The following is a 20,453-nucleotide window of genomic DNA, read 5'->3' as shown; positions in this document are numbered from 1 at the left end:
CTTGCGGCTATGCAGTTGCCCCGCACTACCTTATGTGTATATATTGTACATTTTTATCTTTGTAGTTCTTTTATAAGGGCTCATTTTGTATAGGATTTTTGGCTCCTTTGTCAATCCTATACTTATTTTTGGTTGCGGTTGTCTTTGTTTGCACCGTATTACCTTATTTTGTTGTAAATATGTACAGTTGTTTTTATGTGGGATTACGGTTTAGCACATGCCCCGTATTATCCTCCTGCTTGTTTCTGTTTTAATCAGTCAAGTAGTTTTGTACATATGTACAGCTCTTTTGTGGGATCATGGTTGGCACATGCTCCATGCTATCCTCCTGCTTGTGTCTGTTTAACGGGCAAGTGGATGTAAATATTTTCTTTTGGATGGGTCTTTAGTACTCATATTCAGCCTTGTCTCACACATGTGGACATGTATGCTATGTCCTTGCTTAGGCAGGACGGTGTTTTGGATGTCGCTCTTTTGTAGTGCATCATTTTGGGTGGTTCGACACTGCGCGGCGAGGGTGCCCAGTGCTTTGTCCAGTTGCAGACCATTCCGAAAACCCTTTAGCTAGGTTAGTTCGTCAATGCGCGGCGAGGGTGCCTCAGCGGGTTGAACGGGTGCAGACTAACTCTAGACTCTTTTTGTTTAGGCTAAGTGTTGTGTTAGATTGGTTTATCATTTCACGGCGTTAGTGCTTAGTGATCTGGTCAGTAGAATGCCAATTCTAATCACACACTCTTTAGAAAGTTTTCTTCTCTTCTTCGCTAGTTTGGCTTACCATTTCACAGCGTTGGTGCTACGTGTCTGGTCAGTTGAATGCCAATACTATGCAATTTTAGTTTAAGATTATTTTTTTTGCTTTGAAGGATTGCTTCTCAATCCGTATTTATTAAGGATTATTTGGTCGTTTTGGCTTGAATGAATTTAGATATTTAATTCTTCTTTTGTTTGGTAGTTCCCTTCGTTTTTGCCTTACAGGATTGTTAAGGGTAAAGAAAAAAAAAAATTTTTTTTTTTCTTTTTCTCTAGAAAGGGGAAATTGTAACGTGTACCTAGACGGTCTCGTTACACCTTTATTATAATTGTTTTCCTTTTTATTTTGTAATAGAATTTTGACACTGACAGGCATTTGTTTACATCGGTAACATAACCTCTACCCATTATTATCTTCAAGGAGACCATAGATCAGTGTTTTGACAGTTGTTTTTTTTTAAACGAAATTTATAGTAATTGATGGAAGACATTTGACATGACTAATGACTTGTCACTTTTCTTCCAAAATTCGTACGTGATATTCGGCTCTCTCCGGATTTTTATGAAATATGAGACGTTTTGTGGCGAAATGCCTAGAAAGCAGTAATTTCGGCCTTGAAGGCTTCACCTTAATATGGATATTATGAAATAACAGCGCTAATGCGCTGTTCCCCATGTGTTCCCCATGTGTTCCCCATGTGTTCCCCTTGTGTTTCCCTATTTATCGCACTATGAGGTGATTTGCTTCAAAAATATGTGTTTGTGGAACCTGGTTAGAACATGGTGTTGAAATGTCCCTTCACACAAATCGGCCTGCATCCGAGCATCTGGTGCGTCGGTTTATAAATCTTAATCAGTGAACTCTTTAAAATATCCTCCGGTGCGTGGCGAACGATATATTTTATTAATTTTAGTACAAATTTTTCATAACCCTAGGTCTAATATTTAATAATGTAAAGGGTACCTATATTTCGTAGAATTAAGATAAGGCAAGGAACGTAGGGACGCTATTCATAGTAATTTATTTTAAATAGAAAATTATATTATAATTCAAAAACTTTTACAATTTTTCATTGTTTTGATCCTCCAACATATTTATCTGACATTTGTCGTCTCGTGAGAGAGTCCACGACGGAGTAGGCCCGAAATCCCTGCCTTGAGATTAAAGGTTCAGGCCTCTGCTCGGCTATCCGTGCGTCGTTCCTCCGGCTGGCTGGCGCCCGAATCTTATCTTATACTGTAAGGGAGGGCCATCCTTCTCCTACCCCTTATTTGCCCGCTGGAAGGAAAAAGGTAAGTATTCTCCACCTTACCTCACCATATAAATAAATTTCTTTATTTTTGTAATTTTTTTTAATTTTTCACCTGCGCATTGGGGGTGAAAAATATTTTTATATGACAAGTGTCAATAATTTTCTATTATTATGATTCTTTATTTTTAAACTACCCCGCCACAACTTCGTACCTATGAATGAAAATTCTAAAATCTAAAAATATTTTTAATGTTTGATTTTTTCATTTTCTAATCTTTTTAATGTTTCATGTTTTATTTCTTTTGGCACATGTTGTGGCACCTATCAATAAGTTGTATATCAAATGATGTGTGTGTGTATGTGTATAGATTTAAATATGTATAGCTATGACAACTTTTGGTTGTCCTAAATAAATATAATTATAAAACTATAACATCAGATCAGATCGTTTATAAGTTAGGTTAATACAATATTACTCATTCGCCTCTCTCATAGGCTAGATTGTCAAAGTAAAGTACTAAGTCAGCACTTTACGGTCAAAAAAAAGATCAAATCGGATGTTTGTAGTGCATACTTGGTCATAAAATACTTGTGGACACTTATAACAAAAACTTCGACGAAGTAGACATTTTTGCCCTGTCTGAAGGTAGATATAAAAAGGCTATTATTGATGTTTTGAAAAAAGAAACAATAAACGATTAAAAATTTTTCAATTCACTTATGTAGAACAGTGTTATGATTATGTATTTTTGTATTGAATGTCTCCCTTATTTTGTAAATAAGACTTTTTTTTTTTTCATTAGCGCGATTAGTTGTTTAAATTTTTATGTATAGTTTAGTCGTTTGCTTGTATTTTTATATTATTATATATATGTATGTATTGTATATGTTTGTTAATGTTGTGTCGCCCTAGTTGTTTGTAGTAAGCTGTGGATAGTGTAGTGGATTACATATTTATCAATTTTGTTAGATTTAAGTCGTACCTAGTTTTAACTTTTAATATGCAATTGTTTACTGTCCCAAATAAAAAAAAAAAAAAAAAAAAAAAAAAAGTACTCCAACTTTAGAACAAGGAATTATAGCAGAGAGAATGAAGCAAAAAAATTACCAATTCTTCTATCTCATTGTCTCCCAGGTCTAATCTCTCTAGTTTCACGAGATTTTTCAGTGACTCCGGCAGAGACTTGAGCAAGTTTTCTCTCAGCTCCAATGACTGGAGGGACACCAAACTGAAATCAACAAACATTATTATTATTATAACTAACTACTTGGCCATAGTTAGAATGTCAAAATATGCGGTGTGAATCGTACATATTTTTTGGTTGTGTTGACTTGGAATGTGTAACTGTGGCCGTCTGTCTGTCTGCTAGCTTTACACGGCTAATCAGTTTAACCGATTTTGATAAAACTTGGTACAGAGATAGCTTGCATCCCAGGGAGGACATAAGACTGGGGAAAATCAAAGAGTTCCCACGGGATTTTCAAAAATCTAAATCCACGCGGACGAAGTCGCGGGCATCATCTAGTTAATAATAAATCGATCCTATCTGTATATTGATTATCATTTATTAGTTTTGGCCGTTAGTTGCTACATAAGGGTTTCTTTTTTAACATTTTGGTACAGAACCCTAAAAACGATATCAATTATTTTAAAAGGCACAAAATACAAGAAATACGAACATTTGTAAATTCCGTCACTTTTATGATAGGTACATACTACAGTGAGAATAAAAATACAATAGATGACTAATGCAAGATCAATTTTCATTGTACAGTGTACTTACTGCACCCATACAAGGTTAACTGGGTAAAGTGCACAATTTGAAACTAATTGTTCAAAGTTAAAAACCGTAGATAACTAACTAAAACTATATTCTGTTTTAAAATAAAATATGTACCGTAAACTTATATTAATATTTAATATTTACCTACTTATATCACTAACTATGCCAATCCGCACTTGGCCAGACATGTAGAATCTACAAGCTGGCCAAAAAACCCTTCTCACTCTGAGAGGAGTGAGGAGACCCCTGCTCTTAGTGGTCGGCGATGGGTTGATCATGATGATGATGATCACTTACTATATTTAATACAAAATGATGCAATATATTGCTTGATCAAAGTCTGGATTTTTGATTAATAATAATTAATTATTTAAGTGGTTGGAAAAAAATTACTTATTTTAACCATCCTTGAGTCTTCATTATGCGGATTCATAATAATAATTTAAATGCAGATATTATTTGCATTTGTACAATGATAGAATTTCATATCATCTTTGTGTTAAATCTTTATTCTTAGTTCTTCTATAGTACTTAAGTATGTACTAATTTTTTTTAATGCGTTCCTATATCATCTGTCTGATTGTGATGAAACTTTGTATAGTTGTTGTTGAGACACGCGAGGTGACTGACATAGACTTACGATGAATGTACAATAGGTGGCGCACGAGTCGTTCAAAGTGACATCGTTGTAACGTTTGCCAGGCATTAGCTGGTCCATACTAATATTATTATAATGCGAAAGTGTGTCTGTCTCATCTGCTACGTTTTCATGACTTAAACAGATTCATTGGCATTCGGCACAGAGCTTGTATCCCGGGGCCGATAGGCATATTATTATCAGGCTACTTTTTAGTCCGGAAATCTAAGTGTTCCCGCAGGATTTTTGAAAAACATATGTCCTCGTGGCAGAAGTCGCATGCATCATCTAAAATTATTATAAATGCGAAAGTGTGTCCGTCTGTCTATGTAGGTATTTCCTTTTTACAGCACAGCCGTTGAACCGATTTTGAGGTAGGTACGCAGAGAGCATCATATGAGAGTTTCCACGGAATTTAAAAAAAGTTAAATCCACGCGGAACAAGTCGCATCACTTATAAAAAGTTGTGATTGCCTAGTGGTTAGGACGTCTACCATCTAATCGGAGGTCGGGGGTTCGATCCCGCACATCTAACTTTTCGGAGTTATGTGCGTTGTAAGTAATTCAATGTCACTTGCTTTAACGGTGAAGGAAAACATCGTGAGGAAACCTGCATGTCTGAGAGTTCTCCATAATGTGCTCAAAGGTGTGTGAAGTCTACCAATCCGCACATGGCCAGCATGGTAGACTATGATCAAAAACCTTTCTCACTCTGAGAGGAGACCCGTGCTCTATAGTGAGCCGGCGATGGGTTGATGATGATGATGATTTAATATGTAGGTCTCCTATTCACTCGTCCTAGAATAAAACTTTACAGCGTCGCACTTTAATTATTCAAATGCAACGGAACTGCAGAGAACCTTCACCCATTGTTGGCTTAAACGGGCATCGTACTGGAATACAATAAACATAGCGTTACTTTCCAAGCTGTTAAGTTAAAATCTTAAAATATACCTAAAGAGAACTTAGGTATGTTTGTCCAACCCTTATAGAGCCAGGCATCACATGCCTCATCATTTTCAAAATTTTATACTAAGTAGGTACCTACTATTATAATCTAGGTTTTTTTTTCAGGCCATATTAAAAACATTTTGTCTGTGATGACCATTTTCAAATCATAATTTACACGGTTTTTTTTTTTCAAAAATGATGATGATGTCTTTTTGAATTTACAACGTCATTTCATCAAAACGTCTGAAGATTTCGTAATTAATTAATTATTAATTATTATAGCGCGTAATTAAGAAATACTAAGTTTTTCTAACAAACTCAAGAACCCAGCTTTGATGAACTCTTGTTCTCAGATAGAAATTACGTAATCCATCGTCAACCTTTTTCGCCGTACCAGGAGCGTCACCTAGTTCAAATTCTTGGCTGGTTTCTTTAATACAACATACAATATTTTTCGATCATCCTATATTTAAAGTTCCAATATTCGCCAAATATGTTTGCTTTTGCCAATCCTATTGATACAAGTGCTGCAACAGGCAGGTACAAATAAAATGTAAAAACTTAATTGTTATATATTATAGCTAAGGAGCTTACACAAAAACTATTGACTAATGTACGAATACGATATTGTTTACCGATAGTAGGTATGCTTTGTTTTATGTTTGATGTTTGAAACCTTGAAGCCGCATTCCTAAGCAGATGTCAAAGTACCTACTTAGCGATCCGTTCTTAGTTCTTACTAAACACGTTACACCAACGTCATTCGATGAATCATAAGTCATGACCAAACTATAAAGTATACTCGTACCGAATAAATGTGCAAGCCATTTTTCGGGAATCGTTTCGTATTTGGTGGCCCACTTCTAAAATTAACGAGGATATAACAGCTCCTCTTTCGCATTAAATGCCACAACAATCATCAAGTGGCCCATTTGATATTAAAAATCGGGTTTATCGCAGCAAATAAAAACGTAAGTACCTAGTGATGCGATGCGAGTTAGCTTTTTGGAATCGAATCCACTATAGTTTTATTTTTAAAGAATTCGAGTCGACAAGGGTTTAAATTACTTGACTCTTATCTAGGCACTCAAAATCCAACTGATATTATAAATGTGTAATGTGTTCGTTTGTTAGTTCCTTGGTTTGGTCCTTTAATCACATCGCAACGACTCGACGTGATTTTTTGCATGGACTTTTAGTACGCGACGGCAATCGGGGAGGGAACGCCCAGTACACCCGCACAGCACAGCCCCCAAGCTAATCCAGTGCGGGCGAGCGCAGCGAGCGCGGCGAGCACGAGAGCTATATTAAATTGAAAAAGTATTTAAATCTTAGCGTTTAAACTACCGTGAGTGATTTCCATTCACTACCGATTCGGGCTAACGTCGACTAAACACGTGAGAACAGCCGGGACAGATATTATTTAGAAGAGTATTTAAATCGATACAGCTGATCACAAAAATGCAGTTATTACGCGCGCTCTGGCTCGTTAGTATTGAAAATTAGAATAACACTGTCAAGAAATATCAATAACCCAGTCGATTAGTCAGTTAACTCGCCGCCTCACTAATTCACTGCAAAAAAGTGTTCCACGATTGCGGTTCATGCATTTCAAGGAATCTTGATAGCCTACTTTTAGTTTTGTGGAAAAAATTACTGCAACTTACTTGCAGTTATTACTTCCATGACTTTAAGGTAAGCTTTATTGTGAGAAAATATTAAGCTTATAGCTGTTATCATTTTTATGAAGTTAGTTATCAAGAACGTGATCCACCAAATATGATCTTTAGCATTGGGAATACTTTTTAAAAACCTGTGATTCGCCAAGTGATCATCACTGAATGAAAGCCATCAAGCTCATTTGACATTTATTTTTAATCCATTGAAGGTTTGCTATGAATAGTAACTTTTATATCGCTTAGTGAAGCAGCACCAATGTCGAATGAGTTTGATGGCTTTAATTTAGGATGAACGCTGAGTTAGCGAATAACCGCGCTGGTCTAATAATTACGGAAATGAAGCTTCTACTCAAGATATAAATTATAATGAACATGTTTTTATTTTGTATACGAATTAACATAATTAGCGAGTTAAGCTTTGAGATAATAATTAAACTAATTAAAGAACCAGAGGTCGATTCACTTGACGATTTCAAAGCACTTGTAATGGTTTATTCGAATAAAAATAGTTCTGTTTGTATTTATATCAACTGTAAGTACTCATACCATCTTCTATTACTGGCGGATCTCTGATGTATATTATTGGAGTAACAGTAACAATGGTCGTGGCCATAAAAACACAGCAGGTGAGATAAGAAGCGGCCTGTAGTGATAACATGCTTATAAGCGGCACACCCTGTTGTAGGTTTATCACGATAATTATGTGAGTGGCACCTACATTTCCTTATTTAAAAAATACTTTATTACTATATAACATGTATACATGCATAGTTTATACAGTTATTAAATTCATCATTGCTATCGTTTATTTTTGTATTTTTGGTGTAATAATTTATAAGATATCATTGATCACCGACGAGAGATGACTAATAAATATTGGATTAGGTACATAGTACGTATTTTACCAGACTTTATAAATGAGGTCAAATTATTACATCTGACCTCAATTGTATCCCGCCAAACTGTAAGCAAGCCAAAAAAGGAAAAGGTCACAAGTATGAATAGGCAGTTTGCCTTGGCCACTTTTTATTTTCTAGGCACTGTAAAAACAAAAGTTTAACGATATGAAATTATAAATGCACCAACTTTGTCCTCAATTTCGTCGTACATATGTATACATATTAGTAATGTTTAATGAGTCGGGCCCCTCGGTCATTCGCACCCCGAAGCTCTAGCGCACCTCATAGGTTTCACACAAAATTCCCTTATCACGTATCGCTAAACCTAGTTTCACTGACCCTATTTTCAAGCATATGTGCACATCATTGGGTTTGATCCTCACTTTATTATTGTTTTATTACTCAATGAAATAGTAGCTTTTATGAGACCACATAAATAAACAAACACATTATATTTTCAAAAAAAATCTTACTGTTTCATGATTCACTATCGATACTTTTAATAACAGGGACTATTTAGCCCTTCTGTCGCCCAACGTTATGCTTTCCACTCAATATTCTATTAAAGATTAGCATCACAATAATTAACTGAAGCAGCGTCTTTAAAATTTACTATATTTTGAATTACCTTAAATTTTCAATTACTATTTGAAAATAAATAAAAGGGTTCTTCCGTTCTTCCTCTATAAATGACATAGGTGCATGATAGTATGTAATTTATGTTCAACGTTGCAATATCAATTTACAATGACCGTGAAAAACGCTGCGTGTTCGTACAATGTGACGGCCATCGGAAAACATAACATCGTAAATATCAACATAATGGTACGATACCATTATGGTACCTATTATATTATAGGAATGCACCTTCATAATATCTATCTAAACTGACCACGACAACATTGTAAACAAAGTTACATAATGTGTAGTCCGTACAAAATGACTACTCACTCCTCCTCCTCCTCCTGTCGGAATCTTTGTTTTTTATGTATGTTCACAGATTACTCGAAGACGCCTGAACCGATTTGGAAAATTCTTTTTGTTTGAAAGGGTATACTTCCGAAGTGGTCCCATATAAATTTGGTGAAGATCTGATTACATCTTCGAAGATAGATAATGGAACTTCTCAACGGATACGAGCAAATTAATCACTCGCGATCAGTTTAATAGCTCAGTAAACAGTAGGTAGGTTTTTAACCAGGCATAGCATATTTTAATATTAATTTAATATTATGGCTAATAATAATAATAATTATGGCTTGTTTATAGAACTAAAAAGCATTAGAAGTAGATGTTATCAAGTGCCTTAATTTAACTAGAAGCAAGCATCAGCATTTAACATTTTTCCAAGGTTTTCAATAAATTATACGAGACGTAAGTTCCCACCTTATATAAAGACATAATATAACACAAGCAGATGTTATATTACTTAATTTAATTGTCCTAGTAGCCAGTCCTAGCTTTCCAAGCTTTTAACATTTCCAAGGTTAATGCACAGTTTACAACTATACTAACATTTTATCACCTATCGGTCAGCCAGAGCAACAACTAATGACATAAACGCAATAACTCATTGGTACCTACGGTTTGGGTAAGTAAAACGTAATAAATCTGCGACCTAGTTAGTAAAATACAGTTCTAATAAATGAGACTTATATAAGTGATTTATGTATTATCCAACTCTGGAAAAATTCGTTGTAAAGTTCTACTGTCAATAAAAGCTAGAGAAAAGTGTGTAGGTACCTACCTACTTTTTCCAGAAATTGTTTTGACAACAATAAATAAATACGATCACTGAAAATATTACAATAAAACTTAAAGCGCACTTTATCTAATTACTATACCCGCGTGGAATGGTGCCAGAATACTGGCTACATTTCTGCGCTGGATAGCCAGGCTGATCCGTTGCGCAAAAAATGAGCCAGCCCATCTATCACCAGATGGGCTATTAATCGCGGTGAAATGTCTAAATAAATAATCTAATAAATACTTCAAGATAATAAAACCTGAGTGTGCAAGATCAAAGAAATGAGTCTGATACGGGAAGTTAAATAAAATTTAATTAAGTAATAATTAGGTACTTATTTATCCGTTCGTTAGGTATCGAAAGTCTATTTTTATACTGTTACGTAGACGATGTAGGTATGGAGCATATAGAACCAACCACATATATACTTATGTAATTACCACAAAGTAAGGTTCGCAATGGGCACTAACTTTCTTTCGCTCTCGTTACGAACTGGGACTTTGTATCGAAACCGCATTTACTTAAATATACCTACTTACACTAAGAGCTTAATTACCGGATCCTAACTTTTCGAGTTCACTCTTACATAACTAAACTAAATTTTTATATTATATGTGGTAAACAGGGTGTTTTTTTAGAACTTGATGAAATTTAATAATTGCGATTAAATATATTATTTAAAATTTCGAGTCTTTCATATGAATTCTACGTCATCAACGCAAGCAATAGATACTATTGGGGAGTTGGTGACGTCATCATCATCATGATCAACCCATCGCCGCTCACTACTGACTGGTAAAATATAAGTTCTCACCTCCCAAAATCGCTGGGTAAACTTGTGAGTGACATGTCATTGAGCCCAAGCACGGTAAGCGCCCGCAGCTGGCTGAAGCCCGCCGGCAGACGCGGGATGGGGTTGCTGCTGAAGTCTGCAATCTGCAGAGCTCGCAGCTTTTTGATATCTTCTGGTATGTCGGGAATGTCTGAAATAGCGAATAAGGTGTCACTATAAGTTGCCGATATCTGATAAGCACAGAAAAAGTATGTATAAAAGTCTTTGTAGTTAATTGTACTCGTTTGGCCGAGTTAGACCAACGTACTGGACTACAGTGTCGGATAGACGCGTTGGTTATTTGATTGTAATGGATGTAAAACCAATTACATATTCTGAGGTAAAACTAAAAACTATCGTAGCCACCGCAATTGAATCCAAAGCAAAAACGTGAGGTGGATTGGCGAAAGATAAGTATACTTTGCAAATTCTTTTAATTAAAATGAGACGTGCCAAAAACAGTGTTCAGATCATACTCGTATTATTCATGTCTTTGTATTTCACGAAGACGAGTGGCTCATGCTTGTGTTTAATTCGTATCGGTATAAGGTAGACTAAATGCGTGCATAATTTGCTGTTGCTTCGTTGAAGATTAATTTAAGTAGGTACTTAAGATCTTTATATTTTAATGTCCCATAAAATACTAAACAAAGTACCTACGGTCTACGTAATAACTTTGGACTTTGGAGATACGGTGGGAAGTAAGTTTAAAAAAATAAAAGCATTGTTATCGGCATTTAATTTATACAGTATACACCTACCTAGCAATTTGTGTTTGGAATCTTGTTTTAAGTATTTAAATATCTTCCAAAATCAACAGTATATAATGATACTTTGAAAGGTCGACTCGTAGCCCTGTGGCACGTATTTGAAATACACCATAAGTTAAGAAGCAAAACTAGTAAGCTAACGAATGTGAAACCTACTACCATGGCCTCTAAAAAAATCAGTGCGCTCCGATAGTCATAATCATAGTCGATTCCATACCGATTTGTTATTAACATCATACTTAGTTACTAGGTTAGAAATAAGTATAAATTACATCAGTAGGTACTAGGTAGTAGGTAGGTATATCTTTGACAATTGTTAAAAAATCTTTAATGGCCATAGTAATCTCTACAAATCAATTTCAATGCATAATGAAAAAAAAACAATATCTATAATCATTAGATTAGATTAGATGAAGTTCGCGACTTCGCGTGGATCTTTTTAAAAATCCCGTTGAAACTACGGGATAAAAAGTAGTCTATATCCGTCTCCGGGGTACAAGCTATACCTGTACCAAATTCTTCCAAATCAGTTGAACGGATTGGCCGTGAAAAGGTAACAGACAGACAAAGACACTTGCGCATTTATAAAATTAGTAGATGATGCCCGCGACTTTTAAAATCCCGTGGGAATTCTTCGATTTTCCCGGATAAAAAGTATTTTAAAATCCCTTGGGAATTCTTTGATTTTCCGTAATAAAAATTAGCCTATGTCCTTCCCCGTTATGCAAGCTATCTCTGAACCAAATTTTGTCAAAATTGGTTGAACGGATGGGTCGTGAAAGGCTAGCTGACAGACGGACAGACAGACACACTTTCGCATTTATAATATTAGTATGGATATGGATTTTTAGGTTTTTATTAGTCTTGTTTGTTAGGTCCTCTCAGATTTGTAAATGTCGTACTTCCCAAGCAAAGGGAATTCGTTTTTACATTTGATGCCGAGAAAGTAGCTCTCTGTATCTTTTATGTCATGTTTATTTGAGAGTAATGCATGAATGTTTAAAGCGACTAAAAGGTTTTACGGCATGTTGTTACTCCTGTTACAAGGAAGCCATTTTCCTGTTTGCTACGTAAATAGGTGCAGATATGTCGTGTCACATCCAACAGTCACTCATAATTAGGAAACCAACTGCTTTACACAAACAAATTCATACCTATCCTCCCCTTTTTTAACATTTTTACAGTAAATTGGTGTTAATAAACGATTGGTTAGCGACTTCTTAGCTTTATAAAAGCAGTAAATTGAGACCAGTTCCTATAAGTAGATAGAAGATGATTTTGTAACACTAAAGGCATTGAGTAACCAAATACGGTGACCTCTTCGACATTTCGGTCCACGACAACTTTAACGACCATAATAGGTTTTGTATGGCATTGCTGTATTGTGTTTTACTTGTCAAGTACCTACCTTGTGTATGAATATGTACAGCATAAATACCTATTATACTTACGTAATTCATACAATTTTCATAAAACCTTTTCATATAGCGACAGTTCGCACGCACTACTTTGGATGCAAGACTTTCCTACGTGCTTATAACTTTATCAGCTTAATCGATACCTCTGGGCTCAAAGGTCGTAAAGGACAAAACGCTACTTTTCAGGAGAAGCAAAAAACGAAAAAAATAAAATTCTTTTTTCTCTAGCATCTTCGTTTCTTTAGCTATTTAAATGAAACCTAGGAAGAAAGTGCTTAGAATTTATAGTGTTTTCTAAGGCAGTGTTCAAAAATTGCCCTAGTGCTGTATTTACTGAAATAGATTTCCTTTACGACCATAAATTTGAAAATAAATGTCCTTTACACCCCACAAATTATCATTCTATGGTATTACCTAAGGGTGTAAATCTACTTTACTGCACAAAACTGAACAAAATAAGGAAATAACCGACATGTGTAATAATTTTTAGGGTCTTAAGGATCACCCGCTAAGGTATTCTGTAAGGATAAAATAATAATTACAGTTAAGTATTAAACGCATTATGTAATTTTGTATGTAATTATGCATAAACTATTATATTTTCTCTAAAAATAATAATGAAATAACATATTGTTAAATAAAACGTATTTTTTCTAATCAAACCGAGATCATTTATTTGGAATTGAACACGAAGCCTTACAATAAATCTTATAAATTAATATTTTGGTAATCAACTATTTTTTTATCCACTCTCTTCTTTAATGTTATAATTAGTTTTTTATAAACATAAGATAATTTATTTATTCATCTTCCTTCTCACTTTCTTCATCATCCTCTTTATCTGTTTCGTTCAAGTAGCTCATAATCGCATGGAAGTTCCCTGTATTCGTTATGAAATCTTTTACGTGTTGTTCCATTTTCACACTAGCTTATCTGGTAAATATAAAGTATTTAACTAATGATTTTAAGCTTATTTCGTCATTTAACGAAATATTTTAATGTATTTAACGGGTACGGGAAAGACAGATGGCCTACCTACCTTTTGTAAAAGGAGTAACTGATAAAGTAGGTACATTGTTGAAAAAACAATACAACATTAAGACCGTGTTTACTCTCTTACAAAAGATTGTCCATTTGATGCTATCAACGAAGGATCGTCTGTCATACCAATGTCCGGGTGTGTATAAGATCGACTGCAGCTGTGGGAGCTCCTATATTTGTCAAACGAAGAGACCCATAGCAACTCGGGTATTAGAACATTTCAAAGCGGTAAACAACGATCCTCAGAAGTCTGCGATCGTGGGGCATATTCTACAGCCAGGCACAAAACATTGGATTGAACTCCACAATCCTCGAGTTCTCTCCATAGACCTCCACTATATACCTAGACTAGTGCGCGAAGCGATTGAAATTCGCAAACACCAGAATTTCAATCGTGAGGATGGTTTTAAACTAGCAAGTAGGTATGTGGAATCCAGTGGTAGAATTATGCAAACCAAGACAGCATCGAACAACATCGAAAGTTAATAGTGACGCTGTGAGTGTATTTTGCCGGACAGCTCGTGAAGTTGCAGCGAAAAGAACAAGAAAGAGGGTAGTTCGCTACTGCCCATGACAACTCGAACTTCATCTCTCGCAGCACCGCAGTCCCGTTGTAACCACGACCCGTGCAATTGGGTTGAAATGTGGACAAATAAAAACAAAAATTAATTGTGGTATGTACCCGTTATATACATTAAAATATACAGTATTTATATAATCTTTCTTATTACAATTTACTTACTTTAATTCTAAGATCAATAAAGTACTTGCTTGTACTAGGTATCTTAACCTAATTAGAAAAAAGTCATTTATATTAAATAAAAAATGCCCAAAAGTAATTATACTTCTTTTTTCTATGTTCATCTTACAGGAATTCTGAGACCAATCATGTAAATTCCTATAAATATCCTTATTTACGGCTAAAATATTTCTACTATTTACTTCTGTGAGATGTGTAAATTTGTATGGTGTACTAGTACTATCATAGATATAATTTTGTCTGAAATTAAAAGTTTGAAATCACTGGAAAACTCGAATAAACCCTCCAAAATTATATGTTCTATCGAAGCAGGCGTTACTTTGCGGAAGTCCATGATATACAATGAACCAAAAGCTTAATGTAGAGCTTAAAGGTCTTAAAATTGATAAAATTGATGATGAGCCAGCACCTATATTAGATGAAAGATGTTAGTATGTTGGCCAATTTGAAGTATTTGTAATAAACGCTTTTTGTAGTCGAGCGAGTAGTGTACATTTAAAGATACATAATATGTAAAAATTACATCATAAAACCATTGAATTGTTTTATAATATTGGCATTTATCGATATAAAATATTGTTGTTCATATAATTTTGTATGGTTATTTCAAAAATTTTACAAGAATAGTATTAAAAATCAATATTTTTACTTCGCGCAGACACCGACATGCAGTTTATCATTTCAGGTTCTGCTGAAAATGTGATGTTTCAAATAACACATTTATATTTTTTTGTAATTTAGTAGTGTATGAACTAATATAATATTAAAAAAATAAAATTAAAAAAGGTTTCGTGTAGTGTCAGGATTTTTTCAAAGTGTGTTGTGAATTACAATGCACACTGCCAAGAATAGGGTTAATCAAGTTAGGTAGTATATTCTAGGACTTATGGGACTATTCCTCATCTACTTTTGTTTATTTACGCCCTTAATGGCGCAAATGAAAGCGCATTATTAAAATGAAACTAGGTAGTAAAGGACGCTTTCATTTTTTTATTTTAAACTAGCTGATCCCCGCGGCTTCGCCCGCGTAGATTTAGGTTTTTAAAGATCCCGTATAGCCTATGTCACTCAGGAATAATGTAGCTTTCTACTGGTGAAAGAATTTTTAAAATCGGTTCAGTAGTTCTAAAGATTACCCCCTACAAACAAACTTAACGACATTACCTCTCAAACGTCCAATTTTAATCATTCAAAGACCAAATATTATCTCCATAAACTGTTCTTAGTGATGAAATCATTTATTTTGATAAGGATTAATAGCATGAGTAAAATAAACGCGTTTAAATGTAGTCCAAAAAAAATTCGAGATTTTTAAATAAAAAAATGGTTGCTGTGCCTCACTCGACATAGATGGGTATAGTGTGTCGCGGACTTTTTTGTAGATATTTATAAGATCTACAATTAATTAGAACATTTTATGGTTCTATCTTTTATAGTTTAGGCAGCGTACGCAAAATAAGTAACTTTTCTGGTTGATTTTTTACACCTTGTGTCCGAAAAACCCAAATATCTTACGGAACCCTATTTTTTTCCAAAATAAAATATAGCCTATGTTACTCGTGGATAATGTAGCTTTCGAATGGTGAAAGAATTTTTAAAATCGGTCCAGTAGTTTTTGAGCCTATTCAGTACAATCAAACAAACAAACAAACAAACAAACAAACAAACAAACAAACAAACAAACAAACAAAGTTTTCCTCTTTATAATATTAGTGTAGATTGTAAGGGTGTACAAGACAATTTGTAAACGTGATGTCCTTTACGTCCAAAATTTTGAGGTGTCATATTAACCATCTAAGGTGGTATAAGACAATTGATAATTTATTTGTATGTTACGCCTAAAGGTTTTTTTTATACTTTGCTTTACTACCAAAAGGAGTAGACTCTGGTAACCAAGTGTTACTTACACCCATATTTTCACGATAAACTTTGTTTAACGTGCCAAATTATGTGGGTCGTAAAGGCATTTTTTTTACGAATTTCGTGAAACGGAATATACAGATCGATAGAGAATTAAAAACTGAGTAAAGCAGTGTCAAAAAGTCATTTTCGACCAAATGTCCTTTACGACCTTTGAGCCCAGAGGTATCGTTATGTTCGCAGTTATGTTATGAACTGCACAAATTTCAAACCCCTATTTTACCCCTTAGGGGTTGAACTTTCAAAAATTCTTTCTTAGCGGATGTCTACGTCATAATAGCTATCTGCATGCCAAATTTCAGCCCGATCCGTCCAGTAATTTGAGCTGTGCGTTGATAGATCAGTCAGCCAGTCAGCTTTTCTTTTTACATGGGTATATAGATTTATAACATCTATTACCACATTCTCTACCCATGATCTGTGGAAGTCACTACAAGAGACCTATGTCCCAGTAGTGGTCATTTATCGGTTGATGATGATGATGAAATCTCGAAGTAAGTAGGTACAAGTTTTTCCGATACTAACTAGCACATACAAAATTAAGTCCGTGCTAACTAGAACTTATTGAGTGTTACACGACCAATTCCAGGAGTTGATGAATCAATTAAGAGGTAAAATATTTTAGGTTGCTAGTCAAACGTTCCAATTGCGGTGATTGGTACGCTCAATGGGAACATAAAGTGCTCAGCAAGGCTTCCGAAGGCCGTCTCTGGAATAATTAATCGGCACATGGACACGTAAACATTGCGGTGCACAAAATAATTCACAATTGTTCACCGTTTCAAAATGTTAAATCTAAACATTGTATAGTCTGGGAACAAGGTCAGACTGAACGCAATATTTAACAAACAAATTATGCTCGTTGCCTGCGATCACGTTGCGTCCGTCACTATCTTAGTTTTTTACTAAAATGTATAACATCAAGATACCTACTATTTGTCTGCCTTTATTTTAAAAACTAGCAATTGCCCGCGACTTTGTCGGCGTGGACTACAAAAATTTCGAACCCCTATTTTACCTCCTTTAGGGTTTGAATTTTGAAAAATCCTTTTTAGCGAATGTCTCCGTCATAATAGCTATAATATGCGTGCCTATGTGGATTCGTCCAGTAGTTTGAACTGTGCGTTAACAGAACAGTCAGTCAGTTAGTCATCTTTTATTTAGATTTTATAAAAGTATGAGTATTGGGGTTTAATCTGGGTGGTAGTCCCAGACTCTGGTACTACTACTATTGATGATCTTTAACGAATGCCAGATTTGATAACAGCCTAGTTTATTACTACTACTACTAAATTTTTAAAAAATGCGTTTCTGAAAGGAATAAAGTTTCCTCTGTTTGGTGACGACGAGAAGAAGCCAAACCAAGCCGAGAGATTAGTTAGACGGGTCATTTAAAGTTCGAACAACCGGAAGAGGGTTATTTTCAAGATGGCCGCCCCTAAACTTGAAAATCGGTAAAACTGTAACTTTGTTATTTAAGCGTAGAACAATTTTAATATTTCATAGTATTATTAACTTATGGTTCTTATCAGTTCATTTACGGTGTTTAGCATTTCTTTTTAACCAATAAAAAATTTGACCGCGACTTTGTTCGCGTAGTTTTCATTTTTTTTTTTCACTTTAAGTGGGCTCAGTTCAGTGCTTTCTTCATACAAACGTAGGAGGGTAATTACTACATTATTTGATATTGTATGCTCAAAACTAAGTATTATATCGGTTTGTCTTGCCATTATCTAGGTTTATTGATATATTAAACATTGAAAAAAAAATTGATTTTAAAGTTACGAGCCTCAAAAGATTCCTATTTTAACACTAAATTTATGACAACTTTGGGCGTAAATGAATAAGATTAGGGGTATAAAAATTCTAAAACAATTTAACATTAGACATAGTTTATTTATTCATTAGTTGAAATATCTTTATTTTGCAAACATACATTTAGTATTTTTTTCTCAAATATACTTTTCCTAAACCCTTGATTTCAGTGAAAATCTCACCTTTCTCATGTCAAAAGCAAACAGGTTAGGTCGAGCGTACTGCGTGACCTTAAGACCTATTTTTTCAAAATTTTGGGTTAATCCTAAGATTAAATGCTAACATTTAGACAATATTTTGCCATGGATTTTTGTAGATCTTTTTATGTTCTATAATAATAGCTACTTCTACAGATCATTGTCATGTATCCGATAGTTTCTTCAAGAAAGTTTTCTTACCTCCATTTTAAGCTGACTAAGTCTAGAAAATGGTCACTGGTCTGGTCAGCCCCCTTTTGACAAACAAAACTGACAATAGGCTACTTGACAATTTTTTTAAGTTGGTCTTAAATGGTTAATATTTGTCCTATTATATCAAAAAAATTAACACTATATTTTTTTGCGCCCTAAAAACCGTAAAACTTTAATTTAAAAAAATATTTTTCTTAGACAGGTGAAAACACTGTCGGCCATGTTTGGCCGATAGATTATCTGTGCTCTGACGTCATGCATTTGTAAACAACAGTATAACCATGGTTATACTGTTGTTTACAAATGCATGACGTCAGAGCACAGATAATCTATCGGCCAAGGTTATACTGTTGTTTACAAATGCATGACGTCAGAGCACAGATAATCTATCGGCCAAACATGGCCGACAGTGTTTTCACCTGTCTAAGAAAAATATTTTTTTAAATTAAAGTTTTACGGTTTTTAGGGCGCAAAAAAATATAGTGTTAATTTTTTTGATATAATAGGACAAATATTAACCATTTAAGACCAACTTAAAAAAATTGACAAGTAGCCTATTAGTGAATGAATTTTTAAAATCGGCTCAATAGATCCTGACCCTGATATCACCAAAATATGATTTATAGGTACCGACGACGAGGTCACCTGTGTTCATCAATCCACCAATCTCTAGATCTTACTTATCATGCCGACTTTCCAGTTTGCGGTGCGCAACACTAAATACCTACATAACGGTCTGTTTGAATCAATGCTCAATTTTCCGATTCACTACCAAAAATTTGATAACATTATTACCTAAATAAACGAAATTAGTACTTCAATTAGATAAAAGTTTATTCCAATTGCGATTCCAGTAAGTTTTAATTACGGCATTGTACCTACTCGGTAGTTAAAAATACATTATGAACTGGTTTTCTAATTTCACGATAGTTATTAGCGGTAGTGCGCCCTGGTATCCGGTTGTGCGGACGGGCATTCCAACAGGCGTGGCGTCATCAATTATTATTTGTCAAGCTAGGGCAGACACAATTTATGGGTGCATTGCAAACAATAAACGCTCTGCCTACGATCCAACTCGATTAAAATTTAAAACGTAAGCCGGAGCAAGTGGGTCAGCTGGCTCGAAAGATTCAAAGCCTCATTTAATTACTTTCGACTTCGCACGATGATTTCTGTATTTTTCGTGTTCGACATCGGTATATCGATGGTTTCAGATTACACTCATTACAACTAACTTCATAATTAATCACTCAATAATTCAAGGGCATCAAATTTTTGTGTCGCAAACAGACCAATCATCGAACTTCGTTTACCAATAACCACAAAGTGGTTTGTAGATGGAAGACGTACAAAATGTGTCTTACCTTAAATAAAGCCTTAAGTATGTACGGAAAAACAAACTTTATTTTTCTAACTCAACCAGATCACTAACCGTTATCGTTACCACAATATATTTGGTGCTATACCTACAATAAAGTACGTTACATCTATCTAACAAGATTTAGTTCACCTGTTAAATGTTTACAATAGGAAATGGATAGTTTATTTATCCGAGTCATTTTTGTACTAGCTAGTAAAAAAGGTATGGCTTACGTTATACGTTCCGTAAGTGAGTCTATTTTAGGAAGGTATGCCCAGCTACGAAGAATCAGTTTTTAAGTGCATCGCTTTTGTTTATGCGAAGGGTGAATGGCTTTTCAAAGTAGGAAGTAAGTAGCTGCGGCATGTCAGGCGCGCTTTGAAATGCCTATAAAAGCAAATTGAAGGTTCCGCTTCCATTTCTAGTA

General features: G+C 34.7%; 1 protein-coding gene across 24 annotated transcripts in view; it reads right to left on the bottom strand.

Moving 5' to 3' along the window:
- Positions 1-20,453, bottom strand: part of scrib (scribble planar cell polarity protein) — a 117,736-nt gene that overhangs the window by 80,563 nt on the left and 16,720 nt on the right. For all 24 annotated transcript variants that reach the window (XM_069501612.1, XM_069501615.1, XM_069501619.1 and 21 more), the window contains exons 3-4: positions 10,515-10,683; positions 3,112-3,232 (exon numbers count right to left, since the gene is read on the bottom strand). In XM_069501612.1, coding sequence (XP_069357713.1) covers positions 3,112-3,232; positions 10,515-10,683 — 290 coding nt within the window. The remainder of the gene's footprint in view (positions 1-3,111; positions 3,233-10,514; positions 10,684-20,453) is intronic.

Source organism: Maniola hyperantus, chromosome 10 (assembly GCF_902806685.2).
Source record: "Maniola hyperantus chromosome 10, iAphHyp1.2, whole genome shotgun sequence".
Taxonomy (NCBI): Eukaryota; Metazoa; Arthropoda; class Insecta; order Lepidoptera; family Nymphalidae; genus Maniola; species Maniola hyperantus.
Note: the sequence above shows the minus strand (reverse complement) of the source record. Positions and strands in the feature narration are given on the sequence as shown.